General features: G+C 40.3%; 2 protein-coding genes across 3 annotated transcripts in view; both read right to left on the minus strand.

Annotated features, from left to right (window-relative positions):
- Positions 1–2368, minus strand: part of pla2r1 (phospholipase A2 receptor 1) — a 105028-nt gene extending 102660 nt beyond the window's left edge. The window contains exon 1 of the mRNA XM_080199147.1: positions 2218–2368. Within this exon, the coding sequence (XP_080055273.1) occupies positions 2218–2269 (52 nt within the window). The 5' untranslated portion in view covers positions 2270–2368. The remainder of the gene's footprint in view (positions 1–2217) is intronic.
- Positions 2333–22036, minus strand: part of itgb6 (integrin, beta 6) — a 61958-nt gene continuing 42254 nt past the window's right edge. Inside the window, exons 14-16 of one of the 2 annotated variants that reach the window (XM_080199150.1) lie at positions 19462–19628; positions 18956–19072; positions 2333–2435 (exon numbers count right to left, since the gene is read on the minus strand). In XM_080199150.1, the coding sequence (XP_080055276.1) occupies positions 18977–19072; positions 19462–19628 (263 nt within the window). In that variant the 3' untranslated portion in view covers positions 2333–2435; positions 18956–18976. Of the gene's footprint in view, positions 2436–17868; positions 19073–19461; positions 19629–22036 lie in introns of those variants that run through there. The other variant, XM_080199149.1, reaches the window with a different exon arrangement.

Genomic DNA, 22036 nt, shown 5'->3' on the forward strand with positions numbered 1-22036 from the left:
CCAGCTACAGACTCAAAAACTCAGCAACATTTTCCTAGCAGATGCCAAGTTGACTTTCAGGCAACAGAGAATTTAGGACAGGTTTACTACGATGATAACAAAGGTAAAGAACTCCAATTATACAGAGAAATTGGAGAAACAGAAATTGTTCTGCTTTAAGCAGCGAACTTTAAAGCAAGTCCTAATAGAAGTATGACATTTAGAATTATGATGGCCACAAAAAAGCAAATAGGGAGAACCTGTTTCTTCTGACAAATATGTTGGTTACAAGAAGTCATAATTTAAAGCCTCTGGCAAGAACTAGAGGAAGAATTTTAAATTTTTGTTCACTCAGAACGCTATTGAAATCTGTAATGTACTAGCTGAAAGTGTAGTGGAGTCAGATTTCACAGGAACTTTCACAATCCTCCCTAAAGCTGATTAGTATGCAAGATTATGTAGGAAAAGATGGGGCTGAGATTAAATTAGACAATTCTTTCAAACAGCCAGTACAGCTACAATGGACCAAGTGGTCTCCTTGTGAACGTCCATAATCCTAAGGGACAGTAAAATGTTGAATTTCCATTACAACCACTGCTCCTACTACCATAAGAACATAAGAAGTAGGAGCAGGAGTCAGCCATCTAGCCCTTCGAGCCTGCCCTGCCATTCAATAAGATCATGGCTGATCTGAAATGGATCAGTTCCACTTTCCCGCTTTCTCCCCATAACCCTTAATTCCCTTGTCTGTTAAAAACCTATCTACCCGTGACTTAAGTATATTTAGCAAGGTAGCCTCCACCACTTCAACGGGCAGAGAATTCCAGAGATTCACCACCCTTTGAGTGAAGAAGTTCCTCCTCAACTCTGTTCTAAACTGCACCCCCTCTTATCTTGAGGCTGTGCCCTCTAGTCCTGCTGTCCTTTCTGAGCGGGAAGAATCTCTCTACCTCTTACCCTATCCATCCCTTTCATTATCTTATACATCTCTATAAGATCCCCCCTCATCCTTCTAAACTCCAAGGAGTACAAACCCAGTCTATTTAGTCTCTCTTCATAGTCCAACCCCCTCATCTCCGGCATCAGCCTAGTGAACCTCCTCTGCACTCCCTCCAAGGCCAAAATATCCTTGCGCAAGTGCGGCGACCAAAACTGCACACAGTACTCCAGCTGCGGCCTCACCAGTGCCCTGTACAGTTGCAGCAAGACCTCCCTGCTTTTATATTCTATCCCCCTCACTATAAAGGCCAGCATCCCATTCGCCTTCTTGATGACCTGCTGCACCTGAAGACTGGGTTTTTGCGACTCATGCACAAGGACCCCCAGGTCCCTCTGTACCGTAGCATGCTGCAGCTTTTCGCCCTTTAAATAGTAATCCGTCCTACTATTATTTCTGCCAAAGTGGATAACCTCACACTTACTAACATTGTACTCCATCTGCCAGGTCCTCGCCCACTCGCTCAGCCTATCCAGATACCAGGCTGCAGCTCATCATTCTCATTGATTTGTAGAAGAGCTGACTGTTGGACACCTCTGGTCCGAACTGTCGAGTACCAGTCATTTCCTGAGTTTCCCTGGTTTCTCCTTCTGGGTCTACCTCCCCACACCCAACTCAATCTGCATAACTAATATAGAGCATAGGGAGAAAGTTTATTATGGAAGGGTAAAAATAGACAGGACATCCTCACAATCTCCAATACTGAGTATCCTCTGTCTTTGCCCGAAACGCTGGTGACTATTTCTCCATTGATGTCACTGATAGATCCCCTTTTCTTCATGTACTCATGCTTCAATTGTGTGTCACTTTCTTCTGTAAGAGGACTGACAGTGTACCCTATCAAAGTGATTTAAAGATAAGAGGCACAGTTTAACATTGTAACTGTGATGAAAGGAAGAATCAGCAAATATGACCGTTATGTTGTTATATTATTCATAAAGAGTTAGGAACTGATTGTTATGTGAATATATACCCTGGGATGCTGAAATAACTGCAGTCACATGCCAAGTAATAATTTATCAGTATACCAGCTACATGGAGAGATGCAAATATTATGTATTCATCAGTTTGCTATATATCTTATATAACTGATTTATCTCAGAGCAATGCAGGGATTACACTCCTTCAAAATCTATGACAGGTTTATTTACAGTACTTTAAAATATCTCAGTGATCACAAGATTTCTACACATATTGGATGGGAGTTTACAGCCTTCTTGAGCAAAACTGGAAAAACTCACCTGAGGTCAAAGGACATTTCCATTGTCTGCCCCTCACCCACTCCGAATCCATGGTGGTGAGTCGATTGTCTCAGCCGGAACTCAGGTCTGTTTTCTGGAACATTCTGTATGGTGTTGTTTATTTAAGCTCTCCAGCCCCAAACACAGGCTTCAGCAATCAATTCAGTTTAAGTTTACCAAATTGTCCATTCGGAATTCATTTCAGGTATATTGTTTGCCTGCAAAAAAAACCATATAAATTAATAACAATAAAAGATAAAAATCCTATTGTAGAGATCTAACTTTAATTAAAATATGTACAAAAACTATTCTAATGCATTAAAATAATCAATGAATCCCATTGTGAACAGAAATTAGTGAATAGACTAACAGAGTCAAATACAGATCAGTCAAACCATTGAACATTACAGGCAGGATTTTATGGCCTCACTTGAGTCGAGACCAGAAAATCCCACCCGAGGTCAGTGGACATTTCCATTGTCCGCTCCTCGCCTCTTCGATTACGTGGCGGGTAGGGCGGCAGAATTCCAACATGCATATTTTCTCCATTTTAATTGAAGATATCATTTTATATTAAGTCATCATAAACTAACAATTTTGTAATGGACTAGAACTATAATTATTCCCAAAACTGGAATGATTATTATCAGCTTGACAAGTGTCTGGCACAAGTGTGAGAGAAAGTTATTTGTGTGTTAAGCAAGATGAAGAGATAGAAGATCGAGGCTAAAGATCCATCTCTTAGTGAATGTAACACTACAAAAATGAGTCAAATTAGAGATGAGATCAGCAAGGATGAAGAATTACAGAAGCTGTCTCAGCAAGTGATCCGGTGATGGGTTGGTACAATACAGCAAACACAGCCAGCAAGACAGCAATGTTGATCTATCAGAGATGACATCTCAAAGAGGTTAGTCATGGAGTCATAGAGGTTTACAGCATGGAAGCAGGCCCTTTGGCCCAACTTGTCCATGCTGCCCTTTTTTTTAAACTCCTAAGCTAATCCCAACTTCCTGCTTTTGGCCCATATTCCTCTATACCCATGTAGCTATCTAAATGCTTTTTAAAAGACAAAATTGTACACTCCACTACGGCTACCTCTGGCAGTTTGTTCCAGACACTCACCACCCTTTGTGTAAAAAATTGGCCCTCTGACACTTTTGTATCTCTCCCATCTCACCTTAAGCCTATGCCCTCTAGTTTTAGATTCCCCTACCTTTGGGAAAAGATATTGACTAACTACCTTGTCTATGCCCCTCATTATTTTATAGACCTCTATAAGATCACCCCTCAGCCTTCTACGCTCCAGAGAAAAAAGTCCCAGTCTATTCAGCCTGTCCTTATAACTCAATCCATCACATCCCGGTAGCATCTTAGTAAATCTTTTCTGCACTCTTTCTAGTTTAATAATATCCTTTCTACAATAGGGTGATCAGAATTGCACACAGTATTCCAAGTGTGGCCTTACCAATATCTTGTACAACTTCAACAAGACGTCCCAACTCCTGTATTCAATGTTCTGACTGATGAAACCAAGCACACCGAATGCCTTTTTCACCACTCTGTCCACCTGTGACTCCACTTTCAAGGAGCTATGAACATGTATCCCTAGATCTCTTTGTTCTGTAATTCTCCCCAGTGCCCTATCATTAACTGAATAAGTCCTGCCCTGGTACAATCTATGAAAATGCATCACCTCGCATTTGTCTAAATTAAACTCCATCTGCCATTCATCAGACCACTGGCCCAATTGATCAAGATCCCGTTGCAATTGGAGATAACTTTCTTCACTGTCCACGATGCCACCAATCTTGGTGTCATCTGCAAACTTACAAACCATGCCCCTTATATTCTCATCCAAATCATTAATATAAATGACAAATAACAGTGGGCCCAGCAGTGATCCCTGAGGCACACCGCTGGTCACAGGCCTCCAGTTTAAAAAACAACTCTCTGGGTTCTGTCAAGAAGCCAATTTTGTATCCATTTAGATGCCTCATCCTGGATCCCGTAATATTTAACTTTATGCAACAACCTACCATGTGGTCCCTTGTCAAAGGCCTTGCTGAAGTCCACGTAGGCCACATCAACTGCACTGCCCTCATCTACCTTCTTGGTTACCCCTTCAAAAAACTCAATCAAATTTGAGACATGATTTTCCACTCACAAATCAGTCTTTGCATCTCTAAATGCCTGTAGATCTAGCATCTCAAAATACCTTCCAGCAATTAACCCACCACAGATGTGAGGCTCACTGGCCTGTAGTTCCCAGGCTTTTCCCTGCAGCCCTTTTTAAACAAAGGGGCAACATTTGCCACTCTCCAATCTTCAGGCACCTCACCTGTGACTATTGATGATTCAAATATCTTGGCTAGGGGACCCGCAATTTCCTCCCTAGCCTCCCACAACGTCCTGGGATATACCTCATCAGGTCCCGGGGATTTATCTACCTTGATGTGATTTAAAACTTCCAGCACCTCCTTCTCTGTAATATGTACAGTCCTCAAGACATCACTATTTATTTCCCCAAGTTCCCTAACATCCATGCTTTTCTCAACAGTAAATATTGATTAGAAATATTCATTTAGGATTTCACCCATCTCTAGTGGATCCGCATGTAGATGACCTTATTGATTTTAAGCAGTCCTACTCTCTTCCTGGTTACTCTTTTGCTCCTTATGTATTTGCAGAAGCTCTTTGGATTCTCCTTTGCTTTATCTGCCAAAACAATTTCATGTCCCCATTTTGGTCTCCTGATTTCTCTCTTAACTCTACTCCTACATGCCCTATACTCTTCAAGGGATTCACTTGATCAGAGCTGCCTATGCATGTCATTGCCTCTTTTTTCTTCTTGACTAGGGCCTCAATATCCTGAGCCACCTAGAGTTCCTGACTTCTACCAGCCTTGCCCTTCACTTTAAGAAGAACGTGTTTATCCTGAACCCTGGTTAACACACTTTTGAAAGCATGCCACTTACCAGACGTCCCTTTGCCTTCCCACAGGCTCCCCCAATTAACTTTTGAAAGTTCCTGCCTGATACCATCAAAATTGGCCTTGCCCCAAATTAGAATTTTAACTTTTGGGCCAGACCTATCATTCCCCATAGTTATCTTAAAACTAATAAAATTATGGTCACTGATCCCAAAGTGATCCCTAACTAACACTTTTGTTACCTGCCCTTCCTTATTTCCCAATAATTTCTAGTTGGGCCATCCACATACTGAATGAGAAATTCCTCCTGAATATACTCTATAAATTTCTCTCCATCCAACCCTCTAATACTATGGCTGTCCCTGTCAATGTTGGGAAAATTAAAATCTTCGACTAATACCACCCTATTTTTCTTAGAGCTATCAAAAATTTCCTTACTCCTTAATTCCTCGCTGACTATTTGGGGGCCTATAGTACCCTATCAAATCATCATCTCTATCAAAGTGATTTCCCGCTTCTTATTTCTCAATTCCACCAAAAAGACTCAGTGACCAAACTCTTGGATATATCCCTTCTCAGTACGGCCATGGTGCTTTCCTTAACCAAAAATGCAACTCCTCCTCCTCTCTTACCTCCTATTTTATCTTTCCTATAGCTTCTGTACCCTGGAACATTAAGCTGCCAGTCCTGTCCCTCCCTTAGCCATGTTTCCGTAATTGCTATAATATCCCAGTCCCATGTACCCATCAATGACCTGAGCTCATCTGCCTTGCCTGCCAGGCCTCTTGCATTGAAATAGATGCAGTTTAATCTGGACTTCCCTTGTTCTCTGCCCTGCTTTTGCCTCATCTGCCTGTACTAGGATTACTGACACTGCCTTTACTAATTAATGTGCCCACTTTAACTTCTTTGCTCTCCTCAAACTTCTCTTTGTCTCCCTACTGCTTTGGATCCTACGCACCCTCCCCCCCCCCACCGCCAAACTAATTTAACCCTCCAAAATTGTGAATTAATGTCTGAGACTTTAGATGGTTCTGACTCACTTAGCAGAATAGTTATCCAGGAAAAGTTAGAAGGATTAAAACAAGTTCCATCTCCCTGGTAATTATGCTAGTTGCCCTCTGATTCCTTGCTGTACTCCACCCCTGCCAACTACCCACTCTCCCCCGCCCCCCATGATTCACCTCCCCAACCCCCCTGATCATCCAACTACCCCCCAACTACACTACATCCCTCTTTCTGACAACCTGGCTAATTCCCTGACCACGTAATTACCTTGCCAATCGGTTGACTACCCCCCCACCACCTCTTGATGCCCCCCAACCCTTCCTGATAACCCCAACCCCCAACCTTTTCCACCGAACTGTCTATCCCCACCCCTGACGACACCCGGCCTGAGGTACCTCTCTCCCTTTCCCCACCATCCTTGTACCTCTAACTCCTGAGTGCTGGCTACCTCAGACTACTCCTTCACACCCCACCAGTAACTGTGACCCCTGACATCCCCAACTCACCTTACCCCATCACCCACTTATCTTACTCACTTACCTTCTCTTGGTAGCTTGTCAAAGTTGAATATAAAAACAAGACATTTATATTTTTTGAAATATTGCAGCCAGTTCCCGTAAAAAAAGGGGCTTGGTTTGGTTTCCCCCAATGCTCCTACACAATGAAGAAAGATCACCTGGAGGAAGAATGCTTCACCTTTCTCAGGAGCCCTGGTTCAGTGCACGGTAGGCAAACAGGAGAGGTTGTTAATCTGATGGTCTTTGCCACTCCTCAGAAGATACAGCTCTTCTGTATTTACTTCTAAATTCTGGGAACCAGAAGCTTTAGCAAATACCAAGATATAAAAAAAGGTCACTTGTGATTGCAGTGGCAGGTATTGAGTAAATGCAAACAGAAGGAGGCATAGTGAAATGTCACATAAGATTGGAAAAGTTGCTTCGGAAGCAAGGCAGAAATTAGTTGATCATGCTGCAACTACATTTAAATGATACGGGTCTATTAAGAGATTAGAAAGTGAGGACAAGTCTCATCTTGACCATCCCGATGCATTTTTTTTTACTTCACTACAACCATATCCTTATGTCAATGATGCCAGCATTGATCTGCTCAACCAGTTCTCTCTCTTCTGTCCTGGGGCTTAATTTGATGGACCTGTTACCAGTCAGATGGAAAATGGACTTTCTCTTTCCCGTTTACTCCACAAGTGTCTCAACAGCTGAATCAGAGAATGGAGGTGGATGTTGGTCGGGTGGGTTAGAGGAGAGTTAGACAATATTAAGCTGCACGTTTCTTCAATAATTTGTTTTTGATTGACCACCTTTGAAAGGAAACCTCCCTTTCTTAGGGGTTGAGACTGCCTTTAAGTGAAATCTAATTCATTGGATCTCCTTTGAATTGGCAGTGACTGAAAGAAGTGTGATTATTGCAGGCAACATCCAGCATTTAGCCAAAACCTCAAAAAATGATTGGGCCTTTGCTGAGCAAAACCAATGCAAAATATACCATTTGACTTCCAATATATACAACAAATTAAAATTGACTCTTTAATGTTGAATTTATTCTCAAACAAGAACCAACATGAGCATGATTGAATATTTCAGGATAAAGGGGCATAGTGAAATGTCACATGAGATTGGAAAAATTGCTTGGGAAGCAAGGCAGAAAATGACTGATCATGCTGCAACTAATGTGGAGTTGTGCAGCCTTGACCATCTTCATCTTCATCCTTTTTCTGTTCTATTCAAACACTTAACTATTCAATGATACAGCTGTTCTATGTCACCAAAAGCTCCCCTTGATATGTGACATATCTAACATCAGTTTTGACAGTTGTAGTAATTAAGCAAGAATAGTATAAATCATCAACTGGATCCCTTCAGGATACCTAACTATCATTACCAGTCTGGCCCACACGTGTCTCCAGTTCCATTTTACATGGCTGATAAATGTCCTCTAAGGGCAATATCCTCTAAGGGCAACCATGGAGGGCAATGTGTATTGCTTTGACAGCTTTGTCCAAATGCCAACAGCATCATAAAGAAAAAGGTCAACATGGTCTATTTACAAATCAGGATTTTATTTCTACAAAACTGAAAACATTGATTTGTGAGCATGACATTCATCTTTCAAAGATAACTAATATGTAACATGTGCGATCATTCTTCTCAAGATCCAATCTTTGTTGAAAGTAAAAATTTCATTAACCATTGATGTACTAATTATTTCTTTGCAACAAAGCAGTACAAAAACAAGTTGAAAATACAAAAACACCTATGTATAGAATGCAGTAAAGGTGTTGAAACATCTGGAGCACCAAACAGAATAAATAAATTGATCAGACTGTCTTGTTACGTGAAGCTTACCATAATAGTTCAGAGTCCAAGTATTCTGAAAATATACAGGATCTTTTTTGCTATTAGTGGCTGTACAATGGTAATATTAAGCATTTTTGTGGTACAAGTTCTCAGCTGTATCCCGCTGCCAATTGGAAATATGATTCTGCTGAGGCTTGTAGTTCATTGTTTATGTCTGAGACCTGCCCCATAATCCTGTGGATGATTGCCACATTATACAATGTAGCACCAGATCAGCAGAATTTGTAGCACAATACTGAGTGCCCCATGTAAATTCCAAATAACATAATTTCATCTTTAATAGCTTAAACATGTCTTCAATGGTCAAATTACATAGTGTGTCTTATATAGCTCTGTTCTGTATCAGATAAGTTAAAAGCTGTGTGCCAACATTGTTCAACTTCTGGTATATATCTGATAATATTGGATTAAGAGACTATTGCTAAAGCATTTGAAGTAGCACTCTGATTATAATTTGGGCATTACAAGTCAATCTCACGTTCATTGGAATCAATGAAAATGTCCATACATTGCAGGTTCTTAAATGAATACAGTGGGTGGAATTTTATCGGCACATCCACCCAAGGTTCGTATGATCCCGCCGAAGGCCAACGGAGAATGCCATTGAGCCTCGCCTGCCCCTGGAATCAGGGGCAGGTAAAATTCCAGCCAGTGAGTCAGAACTGGCAAGGGAATTCCGTCTTCTCATCTGGGAGGGAGTAGGATTCATCCAAACCATATATTGGTTAACCCTCTGAGTGCAGCAGAAGAGCATTATGAAATGACTTGTTTTTTTCTGTCGGTTAATAGCCATAAGGTGCCCATTGTGGTTGTTGTGGCTTGAACCAGCAAACTGCAATCCACTGGAACATGCCACCCCAGATTCTTTGTTTGATATGTATTGTTGTAAGGTGTGTTAATCTCCATTTACAAAAGTGATTAGTGGATCTAAATAGGAGAATTAAATAATGGTGCAATCAACCTTGTTGCTGAATTTAGGGTGAGAAAATTATTTGTGCTCATTATTTATGCAATCAACATTTGTAGAATGTCAGCATTTCTCATCATATCCAACAATGAATGAAAATGTTCAAAAAACTAGCTGCTACTATTGCTGTTTAACAAATGATTTTAATTAAATCGAAGTGCTGCCAACCTTTTATTCATGATTTCCCCCCCAGCTTTTCCTATAATTAATTAATGATTTGATGAAGCAAAGTCCACGGGCACTGCTTGGTTTCTAGTACCTCAGCCAAGGGCTATTCTTCACATTGAACCATCAGTGACAATGAGTGACAATAGGCCATTTTGGAGTTTGCCAAAATATTTTGACAAGGAAATCTATAGAATTATCTCCCCCCCCCCACCCCCCACCGCGATCCCCCTTTGCTTACATTGCTTTATCAGAAGGGCTGCAGAAACCCTACTTAAACTGCTATTCCATCCCACTGCTGATGATGTAATGCCAGCAAAGTGTAAGCAGAAAATATATTTTTTGGCTGCCATGACAATGTAACCAACTTCACTGAAAGGAAAACTGCAGCCCCTCTGCTTTTTGCCGGAGCAGGATGAGCAACTCTCTGCAGACTGAACTGGAATGAGTCTGCAACCGGACTGCAAGGGAATAATGGCTGGATAGGTTGCTTTTGAGGAAGCAATTTATTTTTGATTTGATTTGATTTATTATTGTCACATGTATTAACATACAGCGAAAAGTATTGTTTTTTGCATGCTATACAGACAAAACATATCGTTCATAGAGAAGGAAACGAGAGAATGCAGAATGTAGTGTTACAGCCATAGCTAGGGTGTAGAGAAAACTCAAATTAATGCAAGGTAAACAGCAGTGAAGATGTTCTTAGTCGGTTGGTACATACGTACAGTTGTGCCTGCTTCAATGAGTGCAAATGCCACTGTTAATGCATTTATTAACTAAATACAGCACCAAGCAAGCAGCAACATGAAATCCAAACAGGACAAAATAAATGTTCCAAAACATTGGGCATTAAAGTAACTTCTGTGGTCGCAGCTCATTCTTAAAGTTCTCTCAATGTACTTTGGGGATCCAAAGACTCCAATGCAGAGATAACAAATGGATTGAATGCACGTTGGAGCTGGAGAACTCAGGCAAAGATCCTTTTAGCACATTTCTTAAACAGAATAAGGCGATTCAGGAATCGAAGGCTGTGAGAGTTGAAAGGGAATGAAAACACCCCACTAATGGAGAATATACATCTCAATGTTAATGAGCTATCATTCCCTTTCCACAACTCTAATAACCTTAAAGTGGCATCCCTTTAAGTAACCTTTGGCTCATGAACTGCAGTAACCATTAATCTAAGTTTTGTTTTGTTTTGAATAACAGTGAGAAAAAGCATTGATTTTCTCCACTCTGCAGCAAATAACATCTTGCATTAATATAGCATCTTCATAACCCTAAGGCACTTCACATTAGTGTTTTACATTGAGCCAAAGAAGAAGAGACAAGAAACTAGATATTAAGACATATCTTAAAGGTGGAAATTAAAATGGAGAGATATGGATGTTTATGAAATGAATGCCAGAAGTTAGGTCCTAGGTGGCTGAAGGCACAGCCAGCAATGGTGGGGCAAAATATTGGAAGGGAAGGGATGGAAGTGTTACAGAGGAATGGAGTGGCAAACATTGGAAAGAACTTAATATGGATGGAACATTTTTAAACCCAGGAGGTTTTAATCTGAATGATGTGTACATGGGTCTAGATGTGGGCTGGGAGGCAATGGCTTTGCTTTTCTCAACATTTAATTGGAGGGAATTTCAGTTCAGTTCAGTTAGGACTGAATGTCAGACAACCAGTCAGACAACACAGGCAGCAAAGGGATTGAGAAAGGGTGATGGTGAGTGAGGTAGAGCTGCGTGTTGTCAGCATATACGTATAATGTGTTTTCAGATGATGTCGCCAGGTGCAGTGTGTAGATGAGATATAGGTGGAGGCCAAAGGTGCATCTAACTGACAGCCTGCATTTATTCTCAGCTGAAAACAGCTAACTCAACACAGACTGGGGATTTTGCCCATCTCTTAGGGGCCTTAGCTAGCTGAGGCCAGGGGGAAAACAGGAATATAATCTACATAATATACAGATATGTGATACAAGTAAAAGGGAATTACTTTTACCCTTTCCCAAGGATAATATAATTTAACAAAAGGATTTCAATATTTTCTTTGCATAGAATTGCACAGGTTCTGTAATACCTGTACAAATATAAAGCTAAGTTATTAATATTGTTGATCAATGTATTTCTTTTATAACAAATATAGAATCATTATACACATTTAACATTGTTAATTGCATTCCATCAAAATAAGTTTCACATAATTAGACTTAACAAACTTGTGTGCTTAAATATTTTGTACTTCTATTTTAAACTCAATGGGTGGAATTTTACGGCCCCTGCTGCTAGCAGGACCTTCCAGTCCTGCCGAAGTCAATGGATTTTTCAATCGCTTGCCGCATTTTCTGACACTGCCCCCTCCATGGCAGGACCATAGAGTTCCACCCGTTCTTTCTCTTTAAATCAAAGTCCTTGACCCATTGTTTTTGAAACAGTGCTGGGAGTGCCAGTTTGTGTCCGAGCTCCAAACACTTGTGGTTTACTGTCTTATAATCATTGTACACTCTGTTACTTGAAGAATATTAAACCTGTGTTTGCTGTAAAATATTGCTGATAATACTAGTTTTATTAATATACAAATCAGATAGCAACATCTGGTGAGCACAAATGTGCAGTTAAACACAAAAAAATCACAAGCTGCTCTGCATGATACGCTGCTTTTCCATAAACGGCATGAGAATAGCATCTAGCTGTCAAACGTACGATATGCTGTGAAATTTTAGATACTTCACCATATAAAGCTTGGGCTTGTATCAATGTCCTTTTAACTGCGTGATTAGTTTTAATTAGTGCCAAGCAAAGATTGAGATTGAAAATTAACTCGTGTAGAGTCTCATTCCTTCAGCTTTTAATTGCTGTTGGAGATTTAAAAATGAAATGACTTTTCTTTGTACTTCTTCTTTCTGTCTCTTTTCTCCCTCTATTAATCTCATCTTTCTTCTTTCCCTCTATGTATTTTATTTTTTGTATGTTACTTGACAATGAATTCACAATTCTAATTTACACTCCCTACTCCAGAATCTGAGTTATCCAATACACAATCCTCAATCTAATTGGTTAAAATGATGCACGTTCTACACAAAAGTCTCAAATACACTGTACCATTTTGATCTCTCACTAACAACAACTTGCAGTGAAAATTCCAATGGAAATTGGAATTTGTCACAAAGATCTCATGATGTGAAGATGCCGGTGTTGGATTGGGGTAAGCGCAGTAACACCAGGCTAAAGTCCAACAGGTTTATTTGGTAGCATAAGCTACTAGCTTTCAGAGCGCTGCCCCTTGATTTGAAACATTTCTTCACCTCTTTCAGAATATTAATGCAGTAAGAGTGAAAGGAATATAAAAGGAAATCTGGAACCACCTGTAATGATCAGCTTTCAAAGCTATACTTGACATTTCACTGGGAACATTGATTTAAATTCCAGTGGTGGCGAAATGTGTGTGGGATTTTTTACAACATGGCTCCATAAAAATATAGAAAACGTTGAGTTTAGCCACAAGTCTTTTGAAAAGGATGCTGCGGGCCCCAAGGATTATGTTCTCTCAGTTTAACAGGGATGTTGCCGTCTCAGCTAAAATCTCCAGTTATTTGTTTCAAACAAGCTATTGGATTTTGAAAAGCAGGCTTTGGTATTTGAATTTCAATACACGAAGGTGCTTTGAATCAGTTACAGAAATGTACAGCATACCAGAAAACTAATCAGTTCTAGCTTTTTGCTACATTCAGCATGAATTTGACTATTAGGTTAAATAATAAAGCTATTTCATATTTTCCAAGAAAGTTGCTTATATTGCCCAGTCTCTGGTGCAGGCTGCTCAGAGAGCATGTAGCCAGCTCATATAAGCCAATACAAATTTCACAATTTTTTTGGCATCATTCTCTACTAATACAATTGGTTCTCTAGAGAGCTGTAAGCAGGCAAGGTCTTAGTTATATAATACGTAGCCATGTTCCTTACCCACAGCATAATGTGTTTTTAAGACTTGATGTGTATTTAATATAGATAGGTTCTTGGTTGGTAAGGGAATCAAAGGTTATAGGGAAAAGGCAGGAGAATGGGGTTGAGAAATATATTAGCCATGATTGAATGATGGAACTGACATGTTGGGCCGAATGGCCTCATTCTGCTCCCATATCTTATGGTTTCTTAAAATTACAAACTACAAGAGATTATTAAATTATGCATTTCCAAACCAACAAAATGGATTTGGAGAGGTGGGTTGGGGTAGGGGAATTGATGAAGGGTGCTGCAAATTGACTCACACAAAAATGTGTGGGGATTGCAGGGTGCTTTTAATCTATTTCCACTCATAACCTTGCGGGCAGTATAATATATTTGTGCTGCCTATTCTTTTCAATGACCATTGTATACAGCCAGCTGTCCCACGCTGTTCATTGCCTGCATATGCCAAACATTGCAAAGGTAATCTGTGACTCTCAAAGTATTGTGGATGAAAGAAGTGGTGGGAGTTTCTAAAAAAGCCCATCTGCGCTGTGGTACTTTAAACAATGGTTGAATATAGGAGAAAATATGCATGGTGTTTAGACTATGCATTTGGTGGCAACGATGGAAAGAAAGAGATATTCTGCACGTGTAGGGAGGTAGGGGGCCCCTCAAGCTCTATAGGCCTGGATTTTCTCTGACATCCTTGCATCAATTCTGATTATGTAATTTTCCACACCCACTGGATATGTAATCCAGCTTTCCCATCCAAAGATTCACTTCCAAAGTAGTTGACATGGCCTTGGTCACATCTGTTCTATTTCTCACACACTACCTCTCATTCCCAAAGCCATGACAGGGTTTCCCTTATCTTCCCCCAACACTGCATCCAACAGACCTTGTTCCATAATTCCAGTGCGATGCCACCATCAAACGTATCTTTCCCTCCCCTTTCAGCAATTGGGTCGAACCTTCCCTCCACGATACCTTGATCCACACTTCAATTATCCAAACCCAGCTTCCCTTCCAATGGCACCATCCTGTGCAAGTACAGGAGATGCAACACTTGCCGTTTCACTTCCCGTTGTCCAGGCCCCTAAACATTCCTTTCAGATGAAACAGCAATTCATTTGTAATAAAAACAGAAAGTGCTGGATAAATTCAGCAGGTCTGGCAGCTTCAGTGGAGAGAGAAACAGAGTTAATGTTTCGAGTCTGTATAATTTCTTCAGAGCAGCAACTTACTGATATTCCTTTCTGTTTAGTTTACTGGATTCACTGTTCATGATAAAATTTTTACATAGGTGGGACCAAACCTGGATTGGTTGATCACTTTGTGAAACACCTCTGTTTGGCCTGCAAGTGTGACTTGAGCTTCTGATCGTTTATATTTTAAGTTGTCATCCCACTGCCTGTCTGACTTCTGTGCCTTTGCCTCTTTCACTGCTCAGTAAAACTCAAAGCACTGCGCCTCACCCTAGGATTAGACACTATATGCACTTCCAGATTTAACTTCAAGGTCACAAGCCACTGCTCCCATTTTTCCAGACAGCATGTGCTGGGAATGATCCTGCTGTTGTAATTTACTACTTGACCAGACCTATCCTTTATTTCTTTACTTGTTGTGGTATCATTCTTTTGTCATTTAAGATCAGGGGTAAATTTTCCAGTCCTGCCCACTGTGGGAATCGTTGGGGGGTGGGACAGACAATTTGACGACCATTAGGAGAGTCTGTTGACCTTGGGCAGGAATTTACAGTCCCTGGAAAATCCTGCCCTATAACACCATAAGATGTAGAAGCCCCAGTAGACCATCTGGTCCTTTGGATCTGCTCCACCATTCAATGAGATCATGACTGATCTGATAATGATAATCCTCAACTCAACTTTCCCACCTCATCCCCATAACCCTTGATTCCCTTACTGATTAAAAATCTGTCCATCTTGGCCTTGAACATCCTTATTGACTCATCCTTTACAGATCTCTGTGGTGAAGAATTCCATAGATTTACTACTCTATAGGAGAAGAGATTCCTCCTCATCTCTGCATGAAATGGGTGATCCCTTACTCTGAGATTATGCTCTCTCATCCAACATTCTTCCACGGGAGAAACAGGCTCTCAGCATTTACCCTGTCAAGCCCCCTGAGAATCCTATATGCCTCAGTAAGGTCGCCTCTCATTCTTCTAAACTCCAATGAGCACAGATGCAACTTCTGAACCTCTCCTCAGAAGAAAGTCCCTCCACACCTGGGATTAACCGAATGAATCTTCTTTCGACTGTCTCAGGTGTAGTCTAACCTTGCATAGTTTCAGTGAGACTTCCTTATTTCTATCCCCCATCTGAAATAAAAGCAAACATTCCATTTGTCTTCCCTATTACCCGCTGAACTTGCATGCTAGTTTTTTGAGATTTTGAGGACCCCAAATTCTTTTGTGCTGCAGCTTTCTGCAGTCTTTCTCTGCTTAAATAATATTCAGCTCTTTTAATCTCCCGACGAAAGTGCATAACTCACATTTTCCAATATCTTCCAGCTGCCAGGTTTTTGCCCATCCATTCAACCGTCTATATTCTTCTTTAATCACTCCTGGTTTCCATCCAATACAGATCTTCCCTTTGCCCTCTCTTTCCCTCCCCCACTTTCTCTATCATTGCGCTTATTTAAAACCCGCTACATGCAATTGTTTCCGGTTCTGGCATAGGGTCATCAACTTGAAACACTGCAACTTTGTTGCTACAGCATGGGACCCCCAATAGCTTGAAAACTAGAGGCAGCCCTACCTCGCTGTCTGTGGGACCCCTGCCCGCACTTACAGGTGTCTGGCATCTAAGTCATTGCTATTGGGGCTGCTATCCCTTTAAAGGACAGCCACCTGACCCAGGAAGCTGCCATCCAATCAGACAGCCAGTAGCTCAGGAGTCTCATTGGCCCCACCAGATGTGTGTCCGGACGAAAAGGACACTCTGCCCTCTGAAGCAGCTAAGTGAGGTCGGGTATCACCTTTCAGTTCTGTTACCCTTCCAGTGAATCTTTTTGAATCTCCATTGCTATATCCTTTTTTAACATGGAGATCCAAACTTTTCACAGTACTCCAAGTGTGGTCAAATCAAGGTTCTTTGCAAGTTTAACACAACAACTCTGATCTTAAACTTTCTTTCCCTCCAGAAATAGAACCCAGTGCTTTCTTTGGTTTTGAATGGCCTTTGTAACCTGTGTTGCTATGATTAGTGATGTGTGTAATTGTACCCAGAGACACCTCTGACCCTCTAACATTTAGACATTTATTTTTTAAGCAGTATATGGCCTCCTTATTCCTCCCAACAAAATGTACCGCCTCACACTTCTCTACACTGAAACTAATTTGCCAATTACACACCTGTTCTACAAATTTATTAATGTCTTTCAATACATCTTATTATAATCCTCCTCTATATTAACCATACTCTCCCATGTGATATTATTTTGAAGTTGCACTTTTGATTTCTGAGTTCAAACCATTTATGTAATTAATGAACAGCAGTGGTCCCAGACTGATCCTTGTGGATCACCACTTCTGACATTTTATCTAGTTTGAGTTATTGGTTTTAACTCCTACCCTCCGTTTCTGTAGTCAGCTTTCTATCTATTCAGCTAATTTTCCCCCAACTCCACATGGTCTGACTTCAATCATGAAGTCAGACTCCTATTCCAAGACTACTCCATTACCTTCATCTTCTCTTTCTGATCCCACTTCAAATAATTTAATAAGATTCAGCAAGCATGATTTTCCCTTGTGAAATCTGTGCTGATTATTCTTTCTACATTTTCAGCTTTTAGATGTTTGTCTGTCACATATTTACATATAGATTCCATGACCTTGTCTACTACTGCAGTTAAGTTAATTGTCTATATTCTCTGGATTTTCTCTATATCACTCTTTAAATTCTAAATCGCTTTAGATATGCATTATCTGTCTATCGGTCCTTTGGTGTTAACCCCTTTTCTAATGATTTTTAATAAATAAGTACTGGGTGCCTCTGCTTTGTCTCCCCTATTTTTAACATGCACGATACAACCCATCCAGTCCAGGGATTTTGTCCTCCCTAAGTTTGCTCAGTTCATCAATGATCTCCCCCTTGTCTATCTTAACTGTTGTTAATGTCCTACCATAGGAATTATATGGTGAGTAAAAACAGAAGTCACTGCTTTGCTTCTTATTTTTCTCACAACTATTTTTTAAGTGAGCTTTATATACAGAGAAAAATATGACTTGGGAAATGACGTTACACAGTTTTATTGTGCAAAAACTTAATTCATTCAGATCAAATTCCTTTCTTCATAGTTTTGGTGGAAGTGGTAACCCATTAGAAATCAATAGAGTATATCCCCATGAAAATAGTAGAGCAAAGAATTCAAAATGATAATGTTAATGTTTGTACAGTAATATTTCAGATAGCAATTTCTAAGTTTGCATCTTAATGCACATAAAATAAACATATCACAGTACTAATTTAAAAAAATACAGAATTGATCCATCTTCAGAAAAATTATGTCAACAGCATTGTCCTATTCTTAAGAATTGTACGGGGCAGAGGGGTGATGTGTGGTTTTTAGAAAAGTAACAACCACATTGCTAGGGTAAGTTTCTCACATTGAAATGATGTGCTTATTTATGTTTATTTTATAATTGCATAAAACTTCAAGCAAATTCTTGAATATCCCTTTTTAACATGGAGAATTAGTGATGTGTGTAACTGTACCCAGAGACACCTCTGATCCTCTAACATTTAGACATTTATTTTCTAAGCAGGATATGGCCTCCTTATTCCTCTCAACAAAATGTACTGCCTCGCACTTCTCTATATTGAAATATCTTGAATATCAGTAACCTTCTCCAGTTTTGTAATTCCACAAGATCTCTGGGCTCCTCAAGTTCAACACATCCCCTATTTTAATCATTCCATCATTGACAGCCGGACTTTCAAATATCTAGCACTAAATTCTGAAATTCTCCACAAAATCTCCTCATTCTCTACCTCTCACTCACTTCTCTCTTAAAATCTCCCACTTGGTCACTTGATCACTTGTCCACATGTCTCTGTATCTGGCTTGGTGTCAAATTTTGTTTGAAAATGCTCCCGCAAAGTGCCTTGGGCTTTTGCTCTATGTTAAAGGCACTATATAAAACAGGTTATCATTGAAACAGCGCAAACATTCCAATATATACATAAAGTATTCAAGATATACACATGGTGTTGCAACCTCTATATATACAAGCAGGCAAAACATAACACATGCATATAACTGTGGCTGTTCTTGACAAAACAAAACATAAAAGTGCATCAGATCTGTTTGTAAAACTTACAATTTTCCAATAAATTAAGCATTAATTCCCAACAGCAGTGACTTCCTTTTTTCCATAATTTTTGTAGGTCACATTTTTAAATGTGGAAATTGACCCCCTGTAAAGCGGATTTGTACCCTGAAAATACAAGAATACTTTATGAAGGAACAGACACATTTATGTAGTTATGCACATAAAGCATAGTGAATTATATGACCTATCTCTATTGCCACAGTAAGTTTATCATAGACTTTTTCCCTCCAACTTCGTTTTCAATGATGCCACCAACCTTGTCAGTAATAACAATTACAATAAAACTAAACTGGAATTTACCAATATGTTTGTCCAAATAACGGCTAATTGTATATTTTCCATGTTGCCCACTGCAGCTTTACTTATCCAGCTTATTAGAATTATAAAGTATGCATGACATCTCTCTTAGCTCAGCACCTTTTTAAATATTTGCATTCTATGTTAAATTTGAGATGCAAATTAACAGTATAACTTCGTTCGTTTCAAATACATACCGTTTGCCACTTAGCCTTTGCTCGTTCAGCTTCAAATTTGGCCACTTCTTTGTGGTCGTGAATGGATATAAACATCTTCCAGATACTGAGGATAACCAAACCAACGACAAGGATTGCGAAAGAAATCCCCAAAACTATCACAAGTACATTTGGAGGCAAGGGGCATTCTGTGCAAACAATACAAGATTTCAATATGTGGCAGTTGCTAAAATGCAGGAAAGTTGTTGTTATGATGTGACATGGTGATTGACGCAAGGGTTAATGTTAGAGAATGAGTGCTCAAGGCGAAATGCAACATTGAATGCATAACACTGTGTGTGATAGTGATGGTGACCTGGATTTTCACTGAGTTGGGTTAACTTGGGAGCCCTTTAAGAATGCTGAGCCTGTCCTGATTCTGGGATTCCCAACTCCATTCCTGGGCTATCTAATTTTTGGGAGTGCCTTGAAAGGGTGCAACTGTTTCCTGGCAGAAGCCCACATCTGGCATTCTTGACCTGGTTGACTCCATTGTGGAGACAGGTATTTCCTACTCTTCCCCAATTATCTTGCAGACACACCAGATTTTTAAAGAGTTGTGGTTCATGGCCCCCAAAAGGAGTCGTGAATGCTAGTGTTCATGAAGGACCTTTTAAAAGGTTCAAAAGGTCCCCCTCATGCCCCCCTGGGCCAGGTTACACTGCTCATGCCCTGTATGCCAGGTTCCACCCTCCCACTGCTTAAGTTTCCTTAAGCCTCCTATGCCCAGATCTGCCTTTCCATCCACCCCCTCAGGCCTTCATACTAGGCTCTTCCCTTCCATCCATCCCCTATGTCTGCTCATATCCTCTATGTTAGGTCCTGCTCTTCCACCCAAATTCTCAGGCCCTTCATGCCCTGCATGCCTGGCTCTGCCTTTTTACCCACCCACTATGTCCCATCATGTTCCCTGTGCTAAGCTCAGGTTCCAATATCCATTAATCCACTGTGCATTTTCTAGAACAAGTGAACTCAGCAATTTAATGTGAGATTTTAAAAAAGCTTTGAAAAATGTAATTCACTAATCACTTTCACCAATGAAAAATGTCTGGGTGACAATGTAATATAAGTGCTAATCATTCAGTCCCTTTGAAACTTCAAACACCATAAGTACTGCAAACTACTTGAGTTCTGTCAACAAACCTTGTGAAATTGATCACAGAGATCAAAGAGACTAAGATGTCATCAAATCATAGAATCACAGTGCAGAAGGAGGCCATTTGGCCCATCACGTCTGCATAAACTCTCTGTCAGATTATCAATCAGTGTTTCTCCAGATTGCAGGTGTTTTGTTATTCCAATGGATGTCTGGACTGTCAGCCAAATATATACTGAGGCAAAGTTCTGCAAAGTTTGTTGATTTAACTCAAGTTTCAAGAGTTTGTTATTTGTGGTTTTTGAAACTTCATAGGGCCAGGATGTTTGACACTTTCATTAGCTCACTGTCCATGTTTTTACCATAGAAGAAAGTGATCAGTGGATTCCATTTTTTTCAAAGATCTTTAAACATTCCACTTTATAGTGGTTTTCATTGACTTGAGAAAGTATCATTGGATCAATGGGCATGAAAGTGCCATAGTCTGGCATAGGGGGCATGAGGGGGCACAGGGGTGAATGGAAGATACGTGATGGCATGAGTGGCATCAGGAGCGCTTGGAGGGTCAACGGAATGAGAAGGGTGAAGAGTGGAAGGCCTTTTCATTTTTCTTTCATTGGGACCAAGTTCCACTGCACTGAGATGGTCTTTTCACCAGTCTACGTCCATACCCAATAGTCCTTGTGGTTGCCTCTGCACTTCTTCCTGGATCAGCTGCACTGACGTCAGCCAGCACCTAACCCCCAGTAATGAAGGTCGCACCTTGGTGTGCATCTTCTCTGAAGATGGGCACATCAAGCCAGCAATTTTCCAAATTTTCCCCTATCTGCTTTGTGGATGAAAATTCAGGCATAAATTTCACTATGTACCCCCCCCCACCCCCCCACCACTCCCGCCCTACTATCTGTGATCAAAAACTGGTGTAATCATTAACTGTGATTATTTTACTGCTGGTTAATTATATTCTTATCATATTAAGCAATGCCTTTCTAAGCGCTTTTAAATGATAAATGAAAAAGAATCACTGATTTCGTCAACCTCTTGATTGTCCCTAGAATGATGGTGGGAACTCTATTATAAAAAGTACAAGTATAATTAGCGGATTCCCCACTGCAACATCCCACCATGCTCAATATTAAAGGGATTCAATGGGATACATGCAAAAAAACTACTTGTTCTGGTGGAAGAATCCACAACAAAAGGACCCAGCCTTAAAATTATAGTCAGGCCATTTATGAGAGAAACCAGGAAGCATCTTATCACAGAAAAGTTAGTAAAAATCTGGAACACTGTCCCCCAAAAGGCCCCAGATGCTGGCTAGTTGCAATTTGAAAGACTGAGATTGATGGTTTTGTTAGGTGATGTTATCATGGGATATGGATCAAAGGCTAGCAAGATGCAGGCCAGCTGTGATTTGACTGATTGGTGGAACTGACTCAAGAGACTGAATGGCCTACTTCC

Source organism: Carcharhinus amblyrhynchos, chromosome 11 (assembly GCF_965287045.1).
Source record: "Carcharhinus amblyrhynchos chromosome 11, sCarAmb.v2.hapA, whole genome shotgun sequence".
Classification (NCBI taxonomy): Eukaryota; Metazoa; Chordata; class Chondrichthyes; order Carcharhiniformes; family Carcharhinidae; genus Carcharhinus; species Carcharhinus amblyrhynchos.